Raw genomic sequence first — 21,701 nt, forward strand, 5'->3', positions numbered from 1 at the left:
GGTAGTGGTGGGGGGTTGTGAGGCTGGAGAGTGTGTGCCCAGTGAGGAGGAGGTAATGATGGCTTCTTATTATGAGATGGGGAGGAGAGGAAAGGGTTCAAATGTTTATATCTATGCAGATGGGATGAGTGAAGTCAATACGGTGATATCTCAGGGAATTGAAGAAAAACAAAATTCCATACAGCTAAGTAATCATTTTTCCGACATAGGAGCGCTGCTTCAGTCTGATACTCTCCGTAGGATTGTGACCTGCGCACGATGAATCCACCGCGGGTTAAGATTCATGACTTCTGCCCTGATCGTCATATTTTACGGGCTCACGGAACCCAAAAATGCATTTACTACACTCAGAATATTTATTATCACCCAAAATGGCCTTACACTCCTAAAGCGGAACTAAACCCTCCTCTCCTTTACATTCAAGAAAGCGGCCATCTTAGCCTCTGTTTGATCGTCAGTTGCCATGGTGATTAGGTATGTCACCAGCCATTGGATGGCTTGACAGTTTGGCTGAGAGCACAAGCATCAGTGACAGTTAGCAATCCCGGCATGCAACTGTTGAAACCGTTAAATCAATGGGTTTGGTTCTGCTTTAACCGCTTCAATACAAGACACCTTCACCGCCGTCCTGCCCAGGCCGAAATTCAGATTTCTACGCTTTCACACTTTGAATGGCAATTGCGCGGTCGTGCAACACTGTACTCATGTGACATTTTTATTTTTTTTTAGACAGAGCTTTCTTTTGGTGGTATTTAGTCACCACTGGAGTTTTTTACATTTTTTGTTAAATAAACAAAGAAAGACCGAACATTTTGGGGAAAAAAAAATTTTCTTAGTTTCTGTTATAAATTTGGCAAATAAGTAATTTTTCATCATCACTGATGTGCGCTGATGAGGCTTCACTGATGGGCGCTGATGAGGCTGCACTGATGGGCGCTGATGAGGCTGCACTGATGGGCGCTGATGAGGCTGCACTGATGGGCGCTGATGAGGCTGCACTGATGGGCGCTGATGAGGCTGCACTGATGGGCGCTGATGAGGCTGCACTGATGGGCGCTGATGAGGCTGCACTGATGGACACTAATGAGGCTGTGCTGATGAGGCTGCAGTGATGGGCGCTGATGAGGCTGCACTGAGGGGCGCTGATGAGGCTGCATTGATGATGCTGCACTGATGGGCATTGATGATGCTGCACTGGTGGCACTGATGAGACTGCACTGATGGGCACTGATGAGGATGAACTGATGGGCACTGATAAAGCTGCACTGACGAGGCACTGATGGCATTGATAAGTCTGCCCAGAGGGGCACTGATAGACTGCTCTAATGGGCACTGATGATCAGGGCACTGTGTATCAATGTAAATAGTCTATGCACTGTGCCCCTTATGGATCCGGCTCTCCTTCCCTCACACATAGTCTCTGTGTGAGAAAAGGTGAGCCAATGGCCAGAAACCGACAGTGTTTGTTTACTCTGTGACACATGTGATTGGACAAAGCTGAAAACTTGGTAAAGGGCTTCTGTGATTGGCCCTTTACCCTAATCTATGATCCACTGTCTCTAAGGGACACAGCAATCGCAGAGCGTTCCCAATGCGAGTGGGAGGTGCACACATAGGAGGACATCCAGGAAAGTCCTCCCAGTACTGGGGAGCTATGCTGTTGCCATATATATCGGCTATAGCGCGGTGTTAAAGTGGCAATGACCACGTGGGACAGAAATGGTTAGATGACCACAAGTGCCTTCGGGCCTTATCAGAGGGTCAATCCCTCGCTGGTGACTAAGTTCTGCTGAGAGAACCAATCTATCTAAGGTTCAACCCAATTCTGATTGCTGGAAATCCCTTTATTGCTGTTCAGAATGTTGCTGAAGCTCCATTGATCGGGTGACAAATCGCTGGTCTGGGGGTGTGATGCCATAGGACAGCAATGGGCAAACTACGGCCCGCGAGCCGTATACGGCCCGGCGGACCTTTTAATCAGGCCCGCGGAGCGTGATACTGTCAGGATGGCTATCAGGATGTGTGTAGGCGGGGCAGCGTGACGAACGTGAGGGGAACTAGGCTCCTCTCACAGTCCGCCCTGAAGACCGGAACGGCGCGGGAACACGGCGAGAGGAACGCGCGGAGCAAAGGTAAGTAAATTGACACAAGGGGGACTTGGGGACTTAATATGGGGGATGAATTAATATGGGGAATGAATTACTATAGGGGGGATGAATTACTATGCTTACTATGGGGGAATATTATTATACTTACTATGGATGACACATACACATCATTCATCTACTCTTCTCCGGCCCCCGGGTCCAATATATGAACCCATTGCGGCCCTCAAGTCCAAAAGTTTGCCCACCCCTGCCATAGGATCATATATGTCAAACTTTAGCAACAGAAACACATTCAACCAGCTTACCTGGGCCTTACAAGCCAGCATGTACCTTTGATTCACAGTTATGTGAGGTGTATCCGAAAGTTTCCGCACAGATATATATATATATATATATATATAAAATAAAGTTTAAAAAAAGTGTGGAAACTTTCTGAAGAACCCTCGTATATTTTTTCAAGATACATTTTTAATGGTAACTGTAATGTTATGGATTTGCTGCAGTGCTTTATGAACCCGCTTTTATTCAAAGGTCTGGAAGTATTTAGAAGGATCTATGAAAGGACGTCATGATGGAGAACCGGCTGCCCCTCACATCACCGGGTAAGAGGAGACTTTTATTTCTTGTATTGAGGATCCACCTAGATACACACATCCTCTGATATAAAGACATAGAAACAATAGAGGAGTGGGAGAATATAGGACACAAGGATCTCTACAAGGACATCATGATGGAAAACCGGCCGCCCCTCACATCACTGGTTAAGAGGAGACTTCCTTTTCTCGTAAAGGAGAGAAGAGTGTTAAAGATCCATCTAGATCTGGGTTTCTCAACCAGGGTGCCATCTGGGTTCCCCAGATGGGTCACAGGAGTGCAGAACGAACTGCACTCCTGTGATCCACAGGAGAAGTACAGCCAAATGAGCATAACTTTAATTTAATCAGCGCAGTTGTGTGAATCATCCCAGGCTCAGGTTTCCTATCAATAAGTAACATTTTTATTTTTTAGACGGGTACCTCGAGATTTTGACTGAAAAAAGGGTGAAAAAATGCTGACCTAGATACACACATCCTCTGATATAAATACATAGAAACAATGTATTCAGTCAGTGTGTGTGTTTCCTACAGATGGATCCAGTAATGGGAACCCACCAGAGAGATGTCCCTGTCCTCTGTATTCCCGGGACTCCACACAGGAACATCAGGAGATCCCTCAGGAGGATCAGGTAAATAAAACTGTTTTTTTTTGGATAATTCAATAAATTAAGATCATATAATTTGCGAAGTCTTATTAAAACAAACACAAAATATGAATGTTAACTTTCATATGTATGTCTGCGTTGTTTAGAATGAAAATCTTGTTACTATTAAAGTTGAAGTTAAAGATGAAGCAGAAGATATATATGCGATGGATGATGATCGGTGTAAGGAGGAGGAGATCCCTGCAGAGATCAGCACAGGTGAGGAATAAACACTAAATCCAGAGAAGAGTCCCAGATCCTCCTTGTTCAGTCACTACAATCATCTCTTCTTCTCCCCCCTCCTCTGTCAGTAGACAGTAATGGGGAAACAGTATGTGTCCAGTGGGGGGGTCAGGAGCCATCAGCCTCTATTAGACTCCGGCTCTCCTCCTCACATCAGGTGATTGAGACGTGACCAGTCTCCCCCTACATACACTCTCTGGTGTCTCTCATACATCTCAGTACAGGGGGCTTCACTCTCATATTTATTCACAGACCCCGGAGGAGACACTCAAAGAGACATCAAAGCTGAGGAGGAGGAAGAAGGACGTGCAAGGATTAAAGAGGAGGAAGTTCATATAGAGATGAACACAGGTGAGTAATAGACACTAAATACAGCACAGTAACGATAATTAGATCTATACTGCCAAAAAATATTACTCAAATTATGGATTTCATTCTTTTAAAGTAGAACTAAACGCAAACTTTTTTTTTTTTTTTCATTTTATGCAAAAAAATTTTTCCCATCTATGTCCAATGAGGGAGATTTCCATTCAATTCCTGTCCTATAGCCAAAAAGGAAATCAGAGGAAATCCCTTTAAGGAAGAAGGAATCCCTAATTGCCACTAGTGTCTCCATTTGAAGAGTTCTTTTCGATTTCTTTTTCAAAACCCGAAACTTTTTTTCACTTTCACTTTGGTAAACAGGATGAATCTCCCTAACAGGTGTTCTAATCCCTCTCCATGTTATCCAAAACTAAAAAAAAAAAAAAAAAAAAAAAGATTTGCCTACCTCTAAGGAAGGGGGTGCCCCCCCGAAACGTAGGTTCAACCGGCCTGGTGGAGCTGCATGTGCACACATGACTTCTACATCCTACTTCATCTTTTGGTTTTAACGCCATTTTATTTTCCATTTTTTGTGAGTATCCATTTGGCATCTATATTGTATGTAGAATAAATCACTGGCACTACGTGGTTGTGGCCTCCTGTTTGTTTAGTTTTGCCTTTAGTTATACTTTAACTGTCATCCTTATTTACAATTTGGGATTTAAAGTGTTACTAAACCTCGGACCCTGCATTCACTATATCTGCTCTCCCCGAACCCTGCATTCACTATATTCGGTCTCCCCGGACCCTGCATTCACTATATCCGGTCTCCCCGGACCCTGCATTCACTATATCCGGTCTCCCCGGACCCTGCATTCACTATATCTGCTCTCCCCGGACCCTGCATTCACTATATCTGCTCTCCCCGGACCCTGAATTCACTATATCTGCTCTCCCCGGACCTTGCATTCATTATATCCGCTCTCCCCGGACCCTGCATTCACTATATCTGCTCTTCCCGGACCCTGCGTTCACTATATCCAGTCTCCCCAGACCCTGCATTCACTATATCCGGTCTCCCCGGACCCTGAATTCACTATATCTGCTCTCCCCGGACCCTGCATTCACTATATCCGCTCTCCTAGAACCCTGCATTCACTATGTCTGGTCTCCCTGGTCCCTGCATTCACTATATCTGGTCTCCCCGGACCCTGCATTCACTATATCCGCTCTCTCCGGACCCTACATTCACTATATCCGCTCTCCCCGGACCCTACATTCACTATATCTGCTCTCCCCGGACCCTGCATTCACTATATCTGGTCCCTTCATTCACTATATCCGATCTCCCTGGACCCCGAATTCACTATATCTGTTTTCCCAGGACCCTGCATTCACTATATTCACTCTCTCCGGACCCTGCATTCACTATATCCGCTCTCCCCAGACCCTGCATTCACTACATCTGTTCTTCCACAGAACAGAGAAATGCATTATGTTAGTAAATATAAACTGCTAAATACCTTTTCTCATCAGCAGTACAGTCAGGTCCATAAATATTGGGACACCGACACAATTCTAACATTTTTGGCTCTATACACCACCATAATGGATTTGAAATGAAACTGTGTCGATGTCCCAATTGTGTCGAATGTCCCAATATTTATGGACCTGACTGTATATAGCAGTCTTGTGACTTCTATCAGTGTCCAGCAGAACACTGGTTAATCTTGTAGGAGGCGTTTTCATTCTCCTTGGACTGTCCTATGAGGCTGCAGGGCCCCTGGTCTGGAGAGTGCTGATTGGCCCTGTGCAGATCTCATGCACCCTCCCCAGAAAAAATTCTATAGCAATACACACCAAGCTGAGCATGTGCAGACTTGCCACTGCTGCTCCAACAATGGCAGATGGATTAGGGACAGTAGAAGAAGGAGAGGATCAGAAATGACAGGATCAAACAGCCTTTTTACACAATGCAGAGTATTAACCCTTTCGGTTCCACAGTGAGTATAACAAGCATGCTTTACGGCATATACAGACTGATTGTACTACTGTGGGTTTAGTAACACTTTAATGTTAGTGTGTGACTGTCCCTCCTTTCCATGTTTTAGCTAAACGAACGAGGTAAAAAAAAAAAAAAGATCGTTCTCATGATGCAGTAGGATTCCTCCATGACTTGCCAGAAATTGACGTTCATTAGTGTGTGGAAGAGTTAGAACCTCTTTGTTGCTGTCTGTCTCCTTTGGGTAAATCCACCATCTTGATTGGTCCTGGTGTCCATCGCCACTGAGGCATAAAGTGATGGGAAATACAAAATATTGAAGTTCTCACTAGAACTACAGGTGAGGATAAATCTTCTAATTTGGATACTAGTTCCGGTGACCAATCTCTCGCATTACAGGGCTCCTTCACACTGATGCAGTGACCCATACAGCATGCATGAGCCGTTTGTTTATTCATCTGGAGATACATGCAGGCGGCCTATGTTAGTCAATGTAGACACAGTGGCTCACCTTCGCATCCGTGTTTGACAGACCCAAAGGACAGGTGCATGGCCCAAAAAGCAAACCGTGTGTATTCGGGGTCATGCGCCTGTCTTTGTGCTTGTCAAACATGGAGTCCATACAGCCTCTGTCTCTCCATTTATTAACCACTTCCGCACTGCGCTCTAGCAGAAATACTGCTACATGGTGGCATGGGTGCGCAAAATCACGTATCTATACTTGATTTAGCAGTTCCAGGTAGGGGTCGCACGTGCGCACCACCCGCGCCGCCATTCGCGGCCTCGGCTGTCCCAGCCAGTGATTTCTCGCAGGCACCCAGTGATCGCGAGTATCTCCGATGGAGGCAAGACCTGTGTATAAACAGCACAGATCTCTCCCTTGTCAGCTCCTGCACACTGCTTTGTATGGCTGTGCATAGCAGTGTGCTTGCAGCGAAACACAAGACACAGCCTCCTAGTAAATCACACACAGCACATGGTTAACCCTTTGATCGCCTCTCATGTTAACCCCTTCCTGCCTAGTGCCATTAGTACAGTGTCAGTGCTTTTTATTAGCACTGATCGCTGTATTGGTGTCACTGGGGATGTCAGTGACACCAAGTCAGTTCCGCCCAGTGTCAGAATGCCCGATGCAGTCCCGCTATAAGTCGCTGATCGCTGCCATTAGTAGTAAAAAAAAAGAAAATCCAGTATATATACACCGCCATTTGTAGACCCTATAAGTCACATAAACCAATTAATTTACACGTATTGGGATTTTTTTTTGCAAAGACATGGAGCAGAATACATTTTGGCCTACATTTATGAAATTTGATTTTTTAAATTTTTTTCTGGACACATTTAATAGCAAAAAGTCAAAAGTATTGTTTTTTTCCTTAAAATTGCCGGTCTTTTTTTATTCCATTTATAGTGCAAAAAATAAAAATCGCACAGGCGATCAAATACCACCAAAAGAAAACTCTATTGGTGGGGAAAAAAAGGATGTAAATTTCATTTGGGTGCAGTGTTGCATGACCGTGCAATTGTCAGTTAAAGTAACACAGCGCCGTATCGCAAAAAAAGGCCTGGTCAGGAGGGGGGGGATCCTCTGGAGGGCAAGTGGTTCACATAGGCTGCCTGCATGCAGCTCCAGACTACTTAAGACATATAAACAGGTCTTGCTTCCTGTAAGGGCCTTTGTACTCATGTGAATGGCCCACGAAGTGTTGTCTGAATGGACGAAGTGGGGTGGTGATGTCACAATCTCTTCCAATCGCAGACTGTTTTGCATTTATTGAGAAAATGTGCTTTGAGTGGTGCCCACGTGTGGTGGTTTATGTAATAATTTATTCTAAATACATAGGGTGGTGTCCTCTCCCTTAAACAAAATATCGCATTGCCTCCATCCATTAAAATACGGCAAATATTTAATGAACCAATAACTTGGACACCCTAATAATTTGATCACCACTTAATAATTTACCTTGAGTCCTATTACCAGTATGATTTCGTACCATATACACAAAAGTTGCCTTTTTGATAAATAAATTTATGTACAAAATTTATATATATATTAAAACAAACGCAAAATACTGGTGATGAATATATACTCGTACACACAATCAAAAATATAATATGCTAATTTCTATGTTATCAAACAATATGTGATTATCAATTTAAATGGAAGATAAAATTTTGAGGGATTAGTGTAACCTTATAGTGCTTCAAATATTAGTTCTCATTTCTCGTGGCCATAGAGAAATAAGAAGGTCTTTCTGATAAATTGCACCAAAACAACAATACAAATTAATTAACAAATATCTAAAAGAAACAAGCGCTAGATCTATGTAGTGGAGCAGCTAGCAAGAGAAGGTAAAACCTCAGAAAACCTCTTAGAATGACACATATGTATAAAACAAACATGCAGCGCTCCTATCAATGATATAAAGCAAATATAAATGTAGAAATATGTATACTACTCAGAAAATGACATTAGGCATATATAGATGCAAGATTGTGTGTAACGCACACAACTATGAGTCACCATGCATAGATAAGTTCATAAATTCATTTCCAAAATAAAAACATGAAGATGGGTGACAGTCTATATGTAGCGAACGAACAATATTCGTGACATCAATGGTGTGGAAATGAGAATAGGTTGCACTAACCAGATAGCGCTATGTTAAGCGCATGTAGATGATGAGATCATCTGGGTGTGAGCATCTGGACCTGGGTGTTCTGACTAGTGGCAGCATCTATCACTGCATTTCAACAGGGTTTCTGAATGGCAGAGTTCTGATTGAAGACCACCAGAGGGAGCCAGCAACCAGGATCTCTTCAAAACAGGTATCCCAAAGAGTATGATGTGTTCACTGACCACCAGAGGGAGATATAGCTCTGGAGAGTATCCAACGATTTCCTTAGGGAAAATTGGCTAAAAAAAAAACAGAAAAAAAAAACAATTTCTAAGTGCAACATTGGTGAGTTGGTAAAAAATACAACTCACATGATATGCAAAAGGCCTGTTGGCCAGACAGAAGGGCCTTGATTCACTAAGATGTGAGTGTACTAGCAGAGACTGACCATTCAGGCAGACTCCGGTCAATCAATCAGTCGTCTGACCAGCGTCTAGCAAGCTCATTGACGAGCGTCTACTGACTACTTTGCTATCACTAAATGTGGTATCCCGTCTGGCACATTTTTAGGTGCAATACCGGATATGTTCGCTAGATGGCGCACAAGCGCGGGCTTTATTAACATTGGCATTCTTATGATGGCAAGAGAATTCTTAGAATGTAATAAATAGTACACCTGTATTAGAATTTTCTATTTTCTTCTATTTCTTTTCTTGCTGTGTCTCCAAAATGATCAGGAAACTAATGCATTTACTAATGAATGTCATACATTCTGTACTCAAATATTAAACATTTTCACACTTATATCTCAAATAATTTATATACTTCTAATTTCCCAATATAATTATATATCTTCATTCTCTTTAATCACGTAACTATTCTATGGTAAAGACAAGTGCAGCGCTATAAATGCATGTGATCAATAATGAATGCATGTAAAAACCAAAAAGTGCAAAGAATTGCAACAATGATGTAATATTGTAAATGGTGCTAAAATAAGTTCATATAATCATTCCTGAATAATGGAATGTCCTTCGTGTGAGAGTATCAACTCAGAGAGTGCCTATGAATGGCACGTGTGGTCTCTCCGTGACGGACAGTAGTGCATGAACTTGTGAAAGTTAAACCACCCTTGGGACTGGTCTACACTCACCAGAACAAAAGTATTAATGTGTATGGGTTATACACATCACACATCTGGGGGTGCAGCGGTATGCTGGCAGTTATGGGTTAGTCATCCAGCTCCATCCATCCATCCATCAGGGTGGGTGCCCAAATGGTCCTGGGGAGGAATTAGCTCAGCCACAGGAGCCAGAAAGGTGCTCAATAGTGTAGTACACTGTCACAGGGGTGGATGACCTTTCACGAGTTCATGCACTACTGTTCGTGGTTATATTTATCTTGTGTAATACCATTTTACTAGTCTATATCATTTGACCAGCGCTCGCTTTATCATTTTTAAACAATGTAACTATTCTACATTATAGCTCAAACTGTGTCTCCCACAGTGGTTTAGTGGTTAGAGCTCAGAACTTACAGCACTTGGGTCATGGGTTCTAATCCCAGTCTTGGCAACATCCCAAAAAAATGGAGATCAATTTTCTGGGTTGTGGCAGGAATATTGATCAATCAATTATGATTTTGCCTAATGACTAGAAAGTGGATGAATGTTACTTACGTACTGTTCTTCTGCCAATTAGGAAATGTGCAAGTTTCATGCCGTGTATATTTCATTGTAACTTTTTTCTCTTTTAAATCTGTCTCCTTATACAACTTGACCCCCTCCCCCACCCCATCATCACCTGTCCCATATGCAAATCTATGGATCACCGCCCCACTCTTTAACTATCTATTTACTGATCAAGTGAATGTGTCTCATTTTCTATCAGCTACAGCTCAGATCTCACATTATTATACAATTGCTGATTGTATCTCACCACTAGTCTGATTGAATTCACAATTCCTGGTCAGTCCCGTTCCCTGACCTCTAATAACCTTTAGGGCCAGTTCACACTACATGTGTTTCAGTTGCTTTTTCAGCATCACAAACGCACAGAAAGAAGGTTATATGGTTGTCAATGTCATAGTTCACATCAGCGCTTGCATTTTCAATGCATTGCAGGTGTTGTAAACAAAGTTGACCACGCTGCATTGTTTCTGCACAGAACTGTACTGGAACACATTGAAACGTCCTTGAATGTACTAAAACGCACATGTCCCTAACTACATTGAATACAAAGAAAATAGAAAAAAATAAGTGGAAGGGATACAAAAATGCAATGTAAATATGTCCAAAACGCATCCAAAATGTACTGGAACACACTAAACATGCATGCCAAAAGGGCATGAAAAAAACCCATCAGGAACACATCTAGACTGTTTCTATAGTGTGAACCAGCCCTTAGGACTTGTTCACACCATTGGTGGTGCAGAAACGCATGCAAGAACACACATTTTCCAGCACAGCAAAGAAATGCAATGCCCTATGTAGATGTGCGCAGGTACCATGATGAAAACGTTGTTGCACCTACACACGTCTATTAAAAACAGCCCCATTCACAGCCACAAATACGCATGGCACCACACTACTGTGCGGTTAGGTGCGACACACTTGGAAAATAACATAAAAATAAGCCAACATGGCTAAAACATATCTTGAAAATATGGGGACTCTGATATCCGGCGACAGTCCGTTCACGAACGAGAAGCAATTCTGCACCCCTAAAACCAACATAGAGGAAAGGGATGGTCAAATTGCTGTGCTGCTTCCAAACCACCTCTGGCATGCCAGGGTCATTATGCAGGTCCTCGATGCCAGTTCTTGCCTGCGGCCACAAAATATCCACTGGCCACAAGTGAAGGTGAGTGGAGGACGTGAAGGTGGATTTCTACCAGCTTCAACCGCAAGCAGTACCACTCCTGAAAAATGAGAGCAAATAATCATTGACACGTCATCATGACAGTCAATTCTCAGTGCAGGCTATCTAGAGTGTCTTTCCTTTTTAACCATTTCAAGAGTTCAAGGAAACATTCTTGGAGCATCTACTGTGTTTGGAAAGGCCAAAGGTCCCCCCTCCCCCAGGCACACTAATGCTTATGCAGGCCATAGACGGGGAGAAAAACAGCCGATTTTTCTTTTAAAAAATGAAAAATCGGTTGTTCAAGCGGCCGACATTACCAGCAATGGTAAAAAAAAAAATCGGCCGATTTTCATCCCGTCTACAGCCGGCAAAAAGTGTCCCTGCAGAGAGCTCCGCTATTTCTTTGACAGTTCTTTGACATTTATAGCGGTTGTAACAATGTATTTGTATCCATTTCGGATACAGATGTTTTTATTCGGAAACAAATAGATACAATGTTGCAACCGCTGTAAATGTCAAGGAACTGTCAAAGAAATAGCGGAGCTCTCTGCAGGGACACTTTTTGCCATACTGGAATTCCTCTCATTTTTCATCCTTCTTCTTCCTCTTCTTCTTCCTCTTCATCATCATCCTCTTCTACTTCTTCTTCATCATCATCATCCTCTTCTTCTTCATCATCATCCTCTTCTTCTTCTTCATCATCATCCTCTTCTTCATCATCATCATCATCCTCTTCTTCTTCATCATCATCCTCTTCTTCCTCTTCATCATCTTCTTCTTCATCATCATCATCATCCTCATCATCTTCATCATCATCATCATCCTCTTCTTCTTCATCATCATCCTCTTCTTCTTCATCATCATCCTCTTCTTCTTCATCATCATCATCCTCTTCTTCTTCTTCATCATCATCCTCTTCTTCTTCTTCTTCTTCTTCTTCATCCGCATCTTCTTCTTCTTCTTCACCATCATCCTCTTCTTCTTCATCATCATCATCATCCTCTTCTTCTTCATCATCATCCTCTTCATCATCATCCTCTTCTTCATCATCTTCTTCTTCTTCACCATCATCATCCTCTGCATCATCATCCTCTTCTTCATCATCATCCTCTTCTTCTTCTTCATCATCCTCTTCTTCATCATCATCCTCTTCTTCATCATCCTCTTCTTCTTCATCATCATCCTCTTCTTCTTCTTCATCATCATCATCCTCTTCTTCCTCTTCATCATCTTCTTCTTCTTCATCATCATCCTCTTCTTCATCATCTTCTTCATCATCCTCTTCTTCATCATCCTCTTCTTCTTTTTGTCTTCCTCTTGCAGGTCACTGCTCATGTGCAGATTTTTTATCAGTAAAAAAATCGGCCGATTTGCCCATCATTGCCGTGAAAATCGGCCGATCGGCAAATTCGGCCGTTTTTTTTCCAACTTTACCGAAAAAAAAAATCTGCCAAAATACCGAAAAACGGCCGAACAAATAGCCCACTAACGATCCGAAAATCGGCCGATTTTATTTTCGGCTGAAAAATCGGCCGATTTTCGACCCATCTATGGCCTGCATAAGATATGGTGTGGCCCTAGGGTCAATATGTGTTTAGAATACTTCCAAAATGCACATACAAAAACACTACATCCAAATGCATGTTGCATTTCTATAGCATGTTAAACAGAAGAAAAATGCACTTACATAATGTTAACATGCGCAAGTAAAAATAGACAAAATCCACATCCTTTTATTCTGGCTTCACATACATGCATTGTGGTCTAACACCGCACTCCTGGGCAAATCACATGCAATTTGTGTGCGTTGCAATTAGAGACAAACATTTTGCACACCTCAAATTGCACCGCATCCGGGCCAAAAATGTGCAGGACCCTTTTTCAGGGTATGCACATGGGTGTGAATAGGCATGCCATCCAATTTGGCAAATCGCAATACGCTTTGTGTACCAATATTGGTGTGTTGGTAACTTCACCTAGAAAGCCGCAGCAGGTGGCATGAAGGGGTTGCGGTTGTGATGCGGTGCAGCGCTTGCACAGAAAACACTGCAAATTTCACATCGCATCTGTGTGACACCAGAATGTGCCAATATGTGGCTTGACAAAGTGTTTTTTTACACTTTTCATTCACTGGTTTAACTCAGGTGATCGTTAATCACAATTATCTCCGGAGATCACATGCAGCCCCTCAACCATCTACACATATCTCTGGAAATCTATACAGATCTCCTTGAAAAAATGTCTCCTCTCTTCTTCGGAAAACAATTGTCCTCCACCTCATAAACAGGGGGACAGAGAAGACTTCTCCTTGATAACTAAAATCAGATGAATTATCTGTTCTTAATAAACATACACCAATACTGCAAATGCATTGTACTGTCCAAGGCATTGCACACTAACGCATTGCACACTAGAAATGTCAAATGCGTTAGTGTGTACAGTGCATGAGTGTAAAATGCTTTAGTGCACACTGCAGTGTACAACGCATTGCACACTGTAATACACTGTACAATGTAATACCGTGTACACCCACACATTGTAGACTGTAATGCACTGTACACTGTCATGCAGGATGGAGCAACGCATTGCACACTGTGATACCGTGTACACCCACACATTGTAGACTGTAATGCACTGTACACTGTCATGCAGGCTGGAGCTACGCATTGCACACTGTGATACGCTGTCCACTGTCATGCAGAATCCAGCAACGCATTGCACACTGTAATACCATGTACACCAACACATTGTAGAATGTAATGCATTATACGCAGTATACATGTCCAGATATTCAAAGATTAGCCATGAAGGCCTAGCTGGTTACCTATTTGGCGACCGCAGATAGCCGAATAACGCTACACTGCATCCAGGCAGCTCTGGGAGGGTGTCATATGGCATCCTGGCAGAACGCGCTCTCCGTGATTGCTGTGTCCTAAGGACACAGCTAATCACGTGATGTGGTAAAGGCCAATCACAGCAGCTTTTTACCATGTGATCAGCCATGTCCAATGACACGCTGATCACCGGGAAATGCATTTGCCGGGTCTTGGCTGCACTTTCATCACGCTGTCAGAATGTGTGGAAAGTACTGCCGAGAACCAGCAGTTATCAAAGCAGGGGTCGGCCCCGATGATCAGTGCCCACCAGTGCCACCCAACAGTTCCGCCCACCTGTGGCCAGCAGTGCCACCCACCAGTACTGCCTCATCAACGCACATCAGTGTTGCTAAATTACCAGTTTACCAAATGTTATAATATAAACAGACTTTTATTCATTATGAGCTATTTTGTGGTTTATCGAGCAAAAAGTAAAACTCACAGCAGCAAGTCAATACCACCCAAAGAAAGCTCTATTTGTCTGAAAAAACTGATACAAATTTAAGATGGGTACAATGTGGCATGACCGCACAATTGTCATTCAAAGGGTAACAGTGCAGAAAGATGAAAATTGGCCAGGACAGGAAGGGGGTATGAGTACCCAGTAGGCAAGTGGTTAATATCATTGACCCATCAATACCCAGGAGCTAATGTACAGATAAGTAGCATGTGCACCAAGTGAGATTCTGCTAGGCCCCACCCACAAAAGTACAATTACCTGTCCCTCACATGTTATAAACATATTTGCAATGGCCACAGTTACTTTACATATAAGGATCATCTCCTCAGTTGAGAACTGTGCTCTCGCCATGTCCAAATGCCAATAAAGTTATCAAAATTTTCAACCAACACAAAACCTCCAACCACTTCTCATCCACTTACACTCCCCACAACCACTTCCGGGTGCAAGCGCACGTGATGACGGACTTCCAGGATAGCCGTTCATGCGCCATGCGGACACCTGTTTGGTGCTTATTTGTTTGCAATCGCGCATTTCTATGCACGGCTATGATAGCTTTCGCAAATGTGTGTTTCTTATTGATTTGTTTTTTTTAACCTTGGCTAATATTTGTTGCCAAAGGCCAAAAATCAACAAAGTGTGGACTATTTTATTACTGTAAATCGAATTGTAGAAAACCTGTAGCTGGCTGCACAGTGAATGTGACATTCATTAGTACATAACAATATTGTGGTGCAAGTGGGTTTTTTTTTTTTTGGTTTTGAAAAAGCCAGTTTGCACACACTTGCATATTCACGCTCTTACAAGCTACATTTGAGCAGATTATATAAGTATACAAAGTAACTATTAAGGTTGTTCATATATTGAACATAAAATAAACACAAAAACATCGGTCAAACATTTATTGATCAAATATATCTTCATTTATTTGGTCAGCAGGAACAAGTAGGTACAGTCAATATCTTGGTGAGTCACAAAAATAGGATTCACGTGGCAAAAATAAAACACTCCTGCTCATAAGAGCTTACAATCTAAAGATACTTCTAGTGAACTGTGTGTGCTCAGGTTATAGCAGGAAAAAAAGGGGAAGATGAATCAAGTAACATTTTCGTGCACATAAGATTTACTTACACAATCACTTAGTATGAAGATCCATTCACAAAAAAAAGTCTACAGATCAAAATATCAAGAAAACAAAGCATGTGAAAAAAAACCCCTCCCACCTCTACAAATCCCCTACACATACATTTGTCAGCAGGTTTGTCAGAAAAATGCATTGGAGTCTAAATAAGGAAGCAAAATTAAAACAAGGGCAGATTTTAAACAAAACGATTGACATGTGTGAGGCTTTCAATGCAAAGAGAAAAAACACAATCATTGTGCAATAACACACAAACACACTTTACAAGGCCAAAAATATGCAAACATTTCCAGCCCACTTCCAAACACAGCCTGAGTGGTGTCTGGGGCAATTCAGCACAAAATCTCTTCTTCCCCCCAAACCACACCATGCAAGGACTTAGTCACAAACCACCCGGCCTAGTAACAGGCCAAATTACTCACTACTTTTTTGATTGAAAAGATACTTTTATTACAGAAGCATCAAAAAGAACATGATACATGTAATCGGGGTACATCTCACCCTGTACTGCGACGCAGCGCACCACATTGCAATACAGTTCCAAGCATACAATAAATACATTCAGAAATAAATACATTCGCTCAGCGGTATGATGCCTGACGTGATGTGCGTGGAGGACGGTTCTCCAGACCACCACGTCATGCATAACGCCGCTGACCCCAAAAACCGTAGCATCCTAATACACAATACTTTTTACTAATGTCACAAAATCATGCAAAAACGAAAAACCAAACGTTACAGTCTACAATAGGCATCGGGTGTGTGGGGGGGGGGGAGGGGGAAAAAAGGGGGAAACACAGGCCCGAAGCTTTATTGAAAGGACAAAGACACGCAAGGGGGAGTAGGGGGAAGGGGGAATCTTCAGACGTCCTCTTCCTCCTTAAAGTCCATCAAGGAATAGTCTCTGAGCAGACTGAGGATCAGTCTGTGACAGTCCTCAATGGACATCCTCTCCCGCTGGTGGATGAGGCGCTTTCTGGCGCACCATAAAGCGTCCTTAAAACAGCACAGCACCCGCCAGGCGCCGTCAATGTCCTCCAGAGAAAAAGTCCCACAGAATAGTCCATTCAACACCCCAAAGTGAGTGATGGCTGTCTGTGGTACAAAGTCCTTGAGTTCAGGTTCCAGGGCCCCCAACAAGGCCTGAGCAAATGAGCACTCCCAGAAAACGTGGTGAGACGTTTCCTCATGGATGATGCAGAAGGGGCAGTGTCTGTATCTGCTCAGGTTCCTGGCATGCATAAATGTCCTGAGAGGCAACCCCCCTTGGATTGCCATCCATGCCAGGTCTTTGTGCCTGTTGGTGAGAATGTTGGAAGAAACATTCCTCCAGACCACCTTGCAGGTATCTGAAGGCAGGCCTGGAACCGACTCCAAAATGTCGCTGGCTCGGATGAGCTTGTAGATAGTCTTTGGCTTCCACAAGTCAGGCTTGACTCCCTGTAGCCCTTGCTCCCTGATGAACTTGAAGGTATCCAAGTAGTACCAAGGAGTGTCCCAGTTGTAGGGGATGGAACTATCCCAAGTGTCCCACCCGAGGGACCTCCAAAGAGGCAGCAGGAAGAAGCGAGACATTGCGTTCCCGCCAGAGTCCATAGTCCGTCTGGGCAAAGTTCTGCGGATGCAGTTGCAAGCAAAGAACACCCTCAGCTGGGTGGCGATGTCGGGCACGCCCTTACCGCCCTTGAGGGGTTCCTTGAACATGACTGCCCGCTTCACTCTGTCCATCTTGGAGCCCCAGATAAAGTGAAACACCGCCCTGGTGATGGCCCTACAGGTGTTGACCCGTGGGGGCCAGGCCTGGGCGAGGTACTGCAACACAGGGAGAATCTCGCTGCGGAGTAGCAGTGTCTTCCCTTCGATGGAGAGGTCTCTGAGGCTCCAAAGTCCAAACTTTTGACGCATCTTGGCCAGTCTCTCCTCCCAAGACTTCAGGGCTGCGCCCTCGGCACCAAACCAAACTCCCAAAATTTTCATGAAGTCTGTCTTGATGCCAAAGGGCATGGATGCAGAAGAAGGCAGGAACCACTTTCCGAAGAGCATGACTTCCGACTTCCCGCAGTTGACCTTTGCCCCCGAAGCTTGGCCGAAGTCCTCGCAGGTCTGGACGAGCAGGTCGATGGAGCGCTGGTTGGCACAGAACAACGTCACGTCGTCCATGTAGAGCGAGCACTTCACTTCCCGTCTGTCTGGTCCCGGTGCGGTGATTCCCCCGATCTCTGGATTCCGTCTGATGCATTCGGCGAAGAGCTCTATACAGCAAACAAAAAGCAGAGGTGAGAGAGGACAGCCTTGTCTGACCCCGGAGAGGACCGGGAAGGGGTCAGTCTTCCAGCCGTTCACCTGCACGGAACTACAAATTTCATTATACATGATATCCACATACGAACAGAACATTTCCCCAAGACCAAACCTGCGCAGGGCTCTGCACATAAACCCATGGGAGACACGGTCAAAGGCCTTCTCCTGGTCAAGACTGACCAGGGCCGCGTGCACACGGCGGTCCTTGATGTACTGGACCGTGTCCCGGACAAGCGCTAGGCTGTCCGCAATCCTGCGGCCAGGAATGCCACAAGTCTGATCCGGGTGGATTATCTGTCCGATGACAGCCTTCAACCTGTTCGCCATGACTTTGGCGAGGATCTTGTAGTCCACGTTCAGGAGAGAGATGGGACGCCAATTTTTCAAGTCACATCTCTCCCCCTTACGCTTGTACAGGATCGTGATCATTCCCTCCCTCAACGAAGGAGGCATCTTGCCCTCCACCACCATCTCCTCGTACAGCTCGAGCAGGTCCGGGCCCACGAGGTCCCACAGCGCTACATAGAGCTCTGCTGGGAGACCGTCGCAGCCCGGGGTCCTGCCTCGCCTAAAGGATTTAGCGGCAGAGTGCAGCTCCTCCAACGTCAAGGGGGCGTTGGTGGCCGACAAACCTGCAGGATCAATAGCGTTAGAGATACCTGACAAGAACCTGTCGGCCGCTTCCGTGTTTGTTTCTTTGGGGGAGTAGAGGTCGGAGTAGTAGTCGCTGACCACTTCCATCACGGCCTCCTTCCCCTTCTGGAGTGTTCCAGTCTTGTCGCGCAGCTCAGACAGGGGAGTGTGTCCTGAGTGGAGTTTCCTGAAAAAGAAAGAGTTACACTTCTCACCTTTCTCTAGATGCTCCACCTTGGCACGGAAGACAATGTGCCTGGATTCTTCCTCAAAGTGCTTTTTCAAGCTCTTCTTGGTGTCCTCCAGGTTTTGCCTCACGTCCCAGCCACAGAGATGAAGGTCCTGCAGCTGACGCTGCAGCCTCCTGAGTTCCCTCCTCCTGGCGCACACTTGCTGGCGTCCCCTGGCCTGAAAGAAGCTGCGCAGCTTGACTTTCACGAACTCCCACCAGTCGCTTACCTTGGGAAAGAAAGACTTCTCCCCTCGCCAGGCACCGTAGGTTTCCCTGAGCTCCTCTAGCAGTTCCTCATCGTCCAGCAGGGTGCAATTCAGCTTCCAGGGGCCCGGGCCCAGTGCAAAGCCCTCTCCCAGATCACCTTGAAAGTGAATGGCCCTGTGGTCAGAGAAAAAGCAGGGAACCATGGAGAACCCGCGGTGCCTGACTGCCCTGGAGGTGAGCACAAAGTCAATCCTGGAGCGCACAGATCCATCGGGGCGGCTCCATGAGTAGTTCACGGAACCGCGCCCCACGGATCCCACAGCTTCGAGGTGGCGTCGAGTTTTGCGTACATGCTGGAGCTGCGCCCATCCTCCTCTATCGGACAGTTAAAATCACCGCCGATTACTACTGTTCTCGTTGTGACGAGTTGCGTCCGCAGGGTTTGGAAAAGTTCCAGCCGCGCGTTCTTCTCCGGGGAGGCGTACACGTTGATGAGCCTAACGGGCTCCCCCGCCCATGAGCCGTCTATGACCAGAAGGCGGCCACAGACGAGCTCATGGACGGAGTCAACAGTGAAACGTCCTCCCCTGATAAGAACCGCTACCCCTGCGGACTTGCAATCGCCACCCCCAGACCAGTAGGAGGGACCGTGGGTCCACTGGGAGGACAAATGAGTGTACCTCCTCAGAGGGGGAAGTGCGCACTCCTGAAGCATGTAGACATCACTCTGCTGTGTGGAAAGAAAGGTCAGCACAGTCTGCCTCCTAGACACATCCTTGATGCTCCTCACATTAATGGAAAAGATAGAGATCTCAGCCATCATGGGAAAGAAATGAAGGGGTTAGTCGGCAGGGGCTGTGCTTACCTCCCCTGGGGAGGGGGGGCGACCTCTGCGGCCTGGCCAGGGTCCTGGCTCAGTCCGATCTGGTTGAGTACCTCGTTGAGGACCTGTCAAGGTCCTACCTTTTCCCTGTGGTTGTTACTTCATGTGCTGGTGTCCATCTTGGATTCTGCTGTGCATGATGGGAGCCCTTTTATGCCTTCAGGTTTCTGTGGTCCATCCTCCAGAGGGGTGTGGCTGATGACATATAAGCCTGTGGCCCGCACATGCTCTTTGCACTTGTGTCTTGTGTCTTTGTGTTGCTGTTACTCTGTTCTGACTCTCGTGGCTCTCCTGGTATCTGATTCGGCTTGTCTTGACTATTCTTTGTATTCTCCTTTGATCTGACCCTCTGTTGCTGAACCCGGCTCGTGACCTGTGATTCTCGTCTGCTGTCCTGTACTGTCCTGTCCTGTTGTTGTTGACCCCGGCTTGTCTGACTACTCTTTTGTCTCTTCCACCAGCTACACGCCATTGGCGGCGGCCATTACCGCAGATGAGGTGTCTCGGGGGCCGCGACCTGGTTCCTGGCTGCGTCAAGTCCATCCCCACCATCAGGGGCCCTGGTGAAGGGCAGCCTGGGACTTAGACTCCGCGCCCTGAGGGACTTCGGTCTGTGGGTGGTGGTTGTCGTCAGCCAGTGCGTTACATTGTTAGGCCTGCCTGTCCGTTCCTCAGCTCCTGCCCTGACATTACACAAGTGCCATGAACCCTGATGGTGCAGGCACGCCTTCGCTCCCAATGCTAGTCGCCAGACTCGATCAACAGGATCACCTGTTGGATCAGTTCGCTCAGGCGTTGCAAACTCTGCTTGCACGCACCGCGCACCTTACTCCTGGTGTTATTAGGCCGGTTGTCGCTCCGGTGGTCGCTTCCGCTGCTGTTCCGCTTGCTGTGCCTACCGCCGCGGCTGATGCGGCACCCGCGGTGTCCAGAGGTATGACCGGTTCAGCCCCTCTTCCACAGCGCTTTGGGGGTGAGCCGAGTCAGTGTCGTGGGTTCCTCAACCAGGTGGGTATTTATTTTGAATTAATACCCCACGCCTTTCCGTCTGAGAGGTCAAAGGTGGGGTTCCTCATCTCACTACTCTCAGACAAGGCCTTGGCCTGGGCAAATCCCTTATGGGAGAGGAACGACCCGGTGATTCAAGATTTTTCTGGTTTTGTCGATGCCTTCCGTAGGGTATTCGACGTACCGGCTCGTTCCGCCTCGGCGGCCAAGCTGCTCATGACCATGCATCAGGGTTCACGGACCGTGGCCGAGTACGCTATAGAGTTTCGTACCCTGGCGGCAGAGGTCGGTTGGAACAATGAGGCTCTGGTGGCTGCGTTTTCTCAGGGTCTTTCTGACTCATTGAAGGACGAGATTGCAGCTAAGGAACTGCCTGTGGTGTTGGAGGAGCTCATCTCTTTCCTGATCCTGATTGACACCAGGCTCAGGGAGAGGCCTTCACTCAAGGAACGCCTGCGGAGGCCTTCCAATCGACTGGCACCTGCGTTTTCTGTCCCACCCGTTCCTCCCTCTCCTCCCACGCCTCCTGGGGATAGCTTGTCTGGTGGGGAACCCATGCAGCTGGGGTTTGCTCGCCTTTCCGAG

At 45.7% G+C, this 21,701-nt stretch overlaps 1 protein-coding gene across 1 annotated transcript in view; it reads left to right on the plus strand.

The window, feature by feature from the left end:
- Positions 1-21,701, plus strand: part of LOC149466311 (uncharacterized) — a 137,086-nt gene continuing 115,385 nt past the window's right edge. Inside the window, 5 exon segments of the mRNA XM_089672992.1 lie at positions 1-52; positions 2,640-2,710; positions 3,236-3,333; positions 3,456-3,567; positions 3,844-3,942. Coding sequence (XP_089529118.1) covers positions 2,677-2,710; positions 3,236-3,333; positions 3,456-3,567; positions 3,844-3,942 — 343 coding nt within the window. The 5' untranslated portion in view covers positions 1-52; positions 2,640-2,676.

Source organism: Staurois parvus, unplaced genomic scaffold, assembly GCF_062004578.1.
Source record: "Staurois parvus isolate SC_StPar_1 unplaced genomic scaffold, SC_StPar_1.0 ptg000132l, whole genome shotgun sequence".
NCBI lineage: Eukaryota > Metazoa > Chordata > Amphibia > Anura > Ranidae > Staurois > Staurois parvus.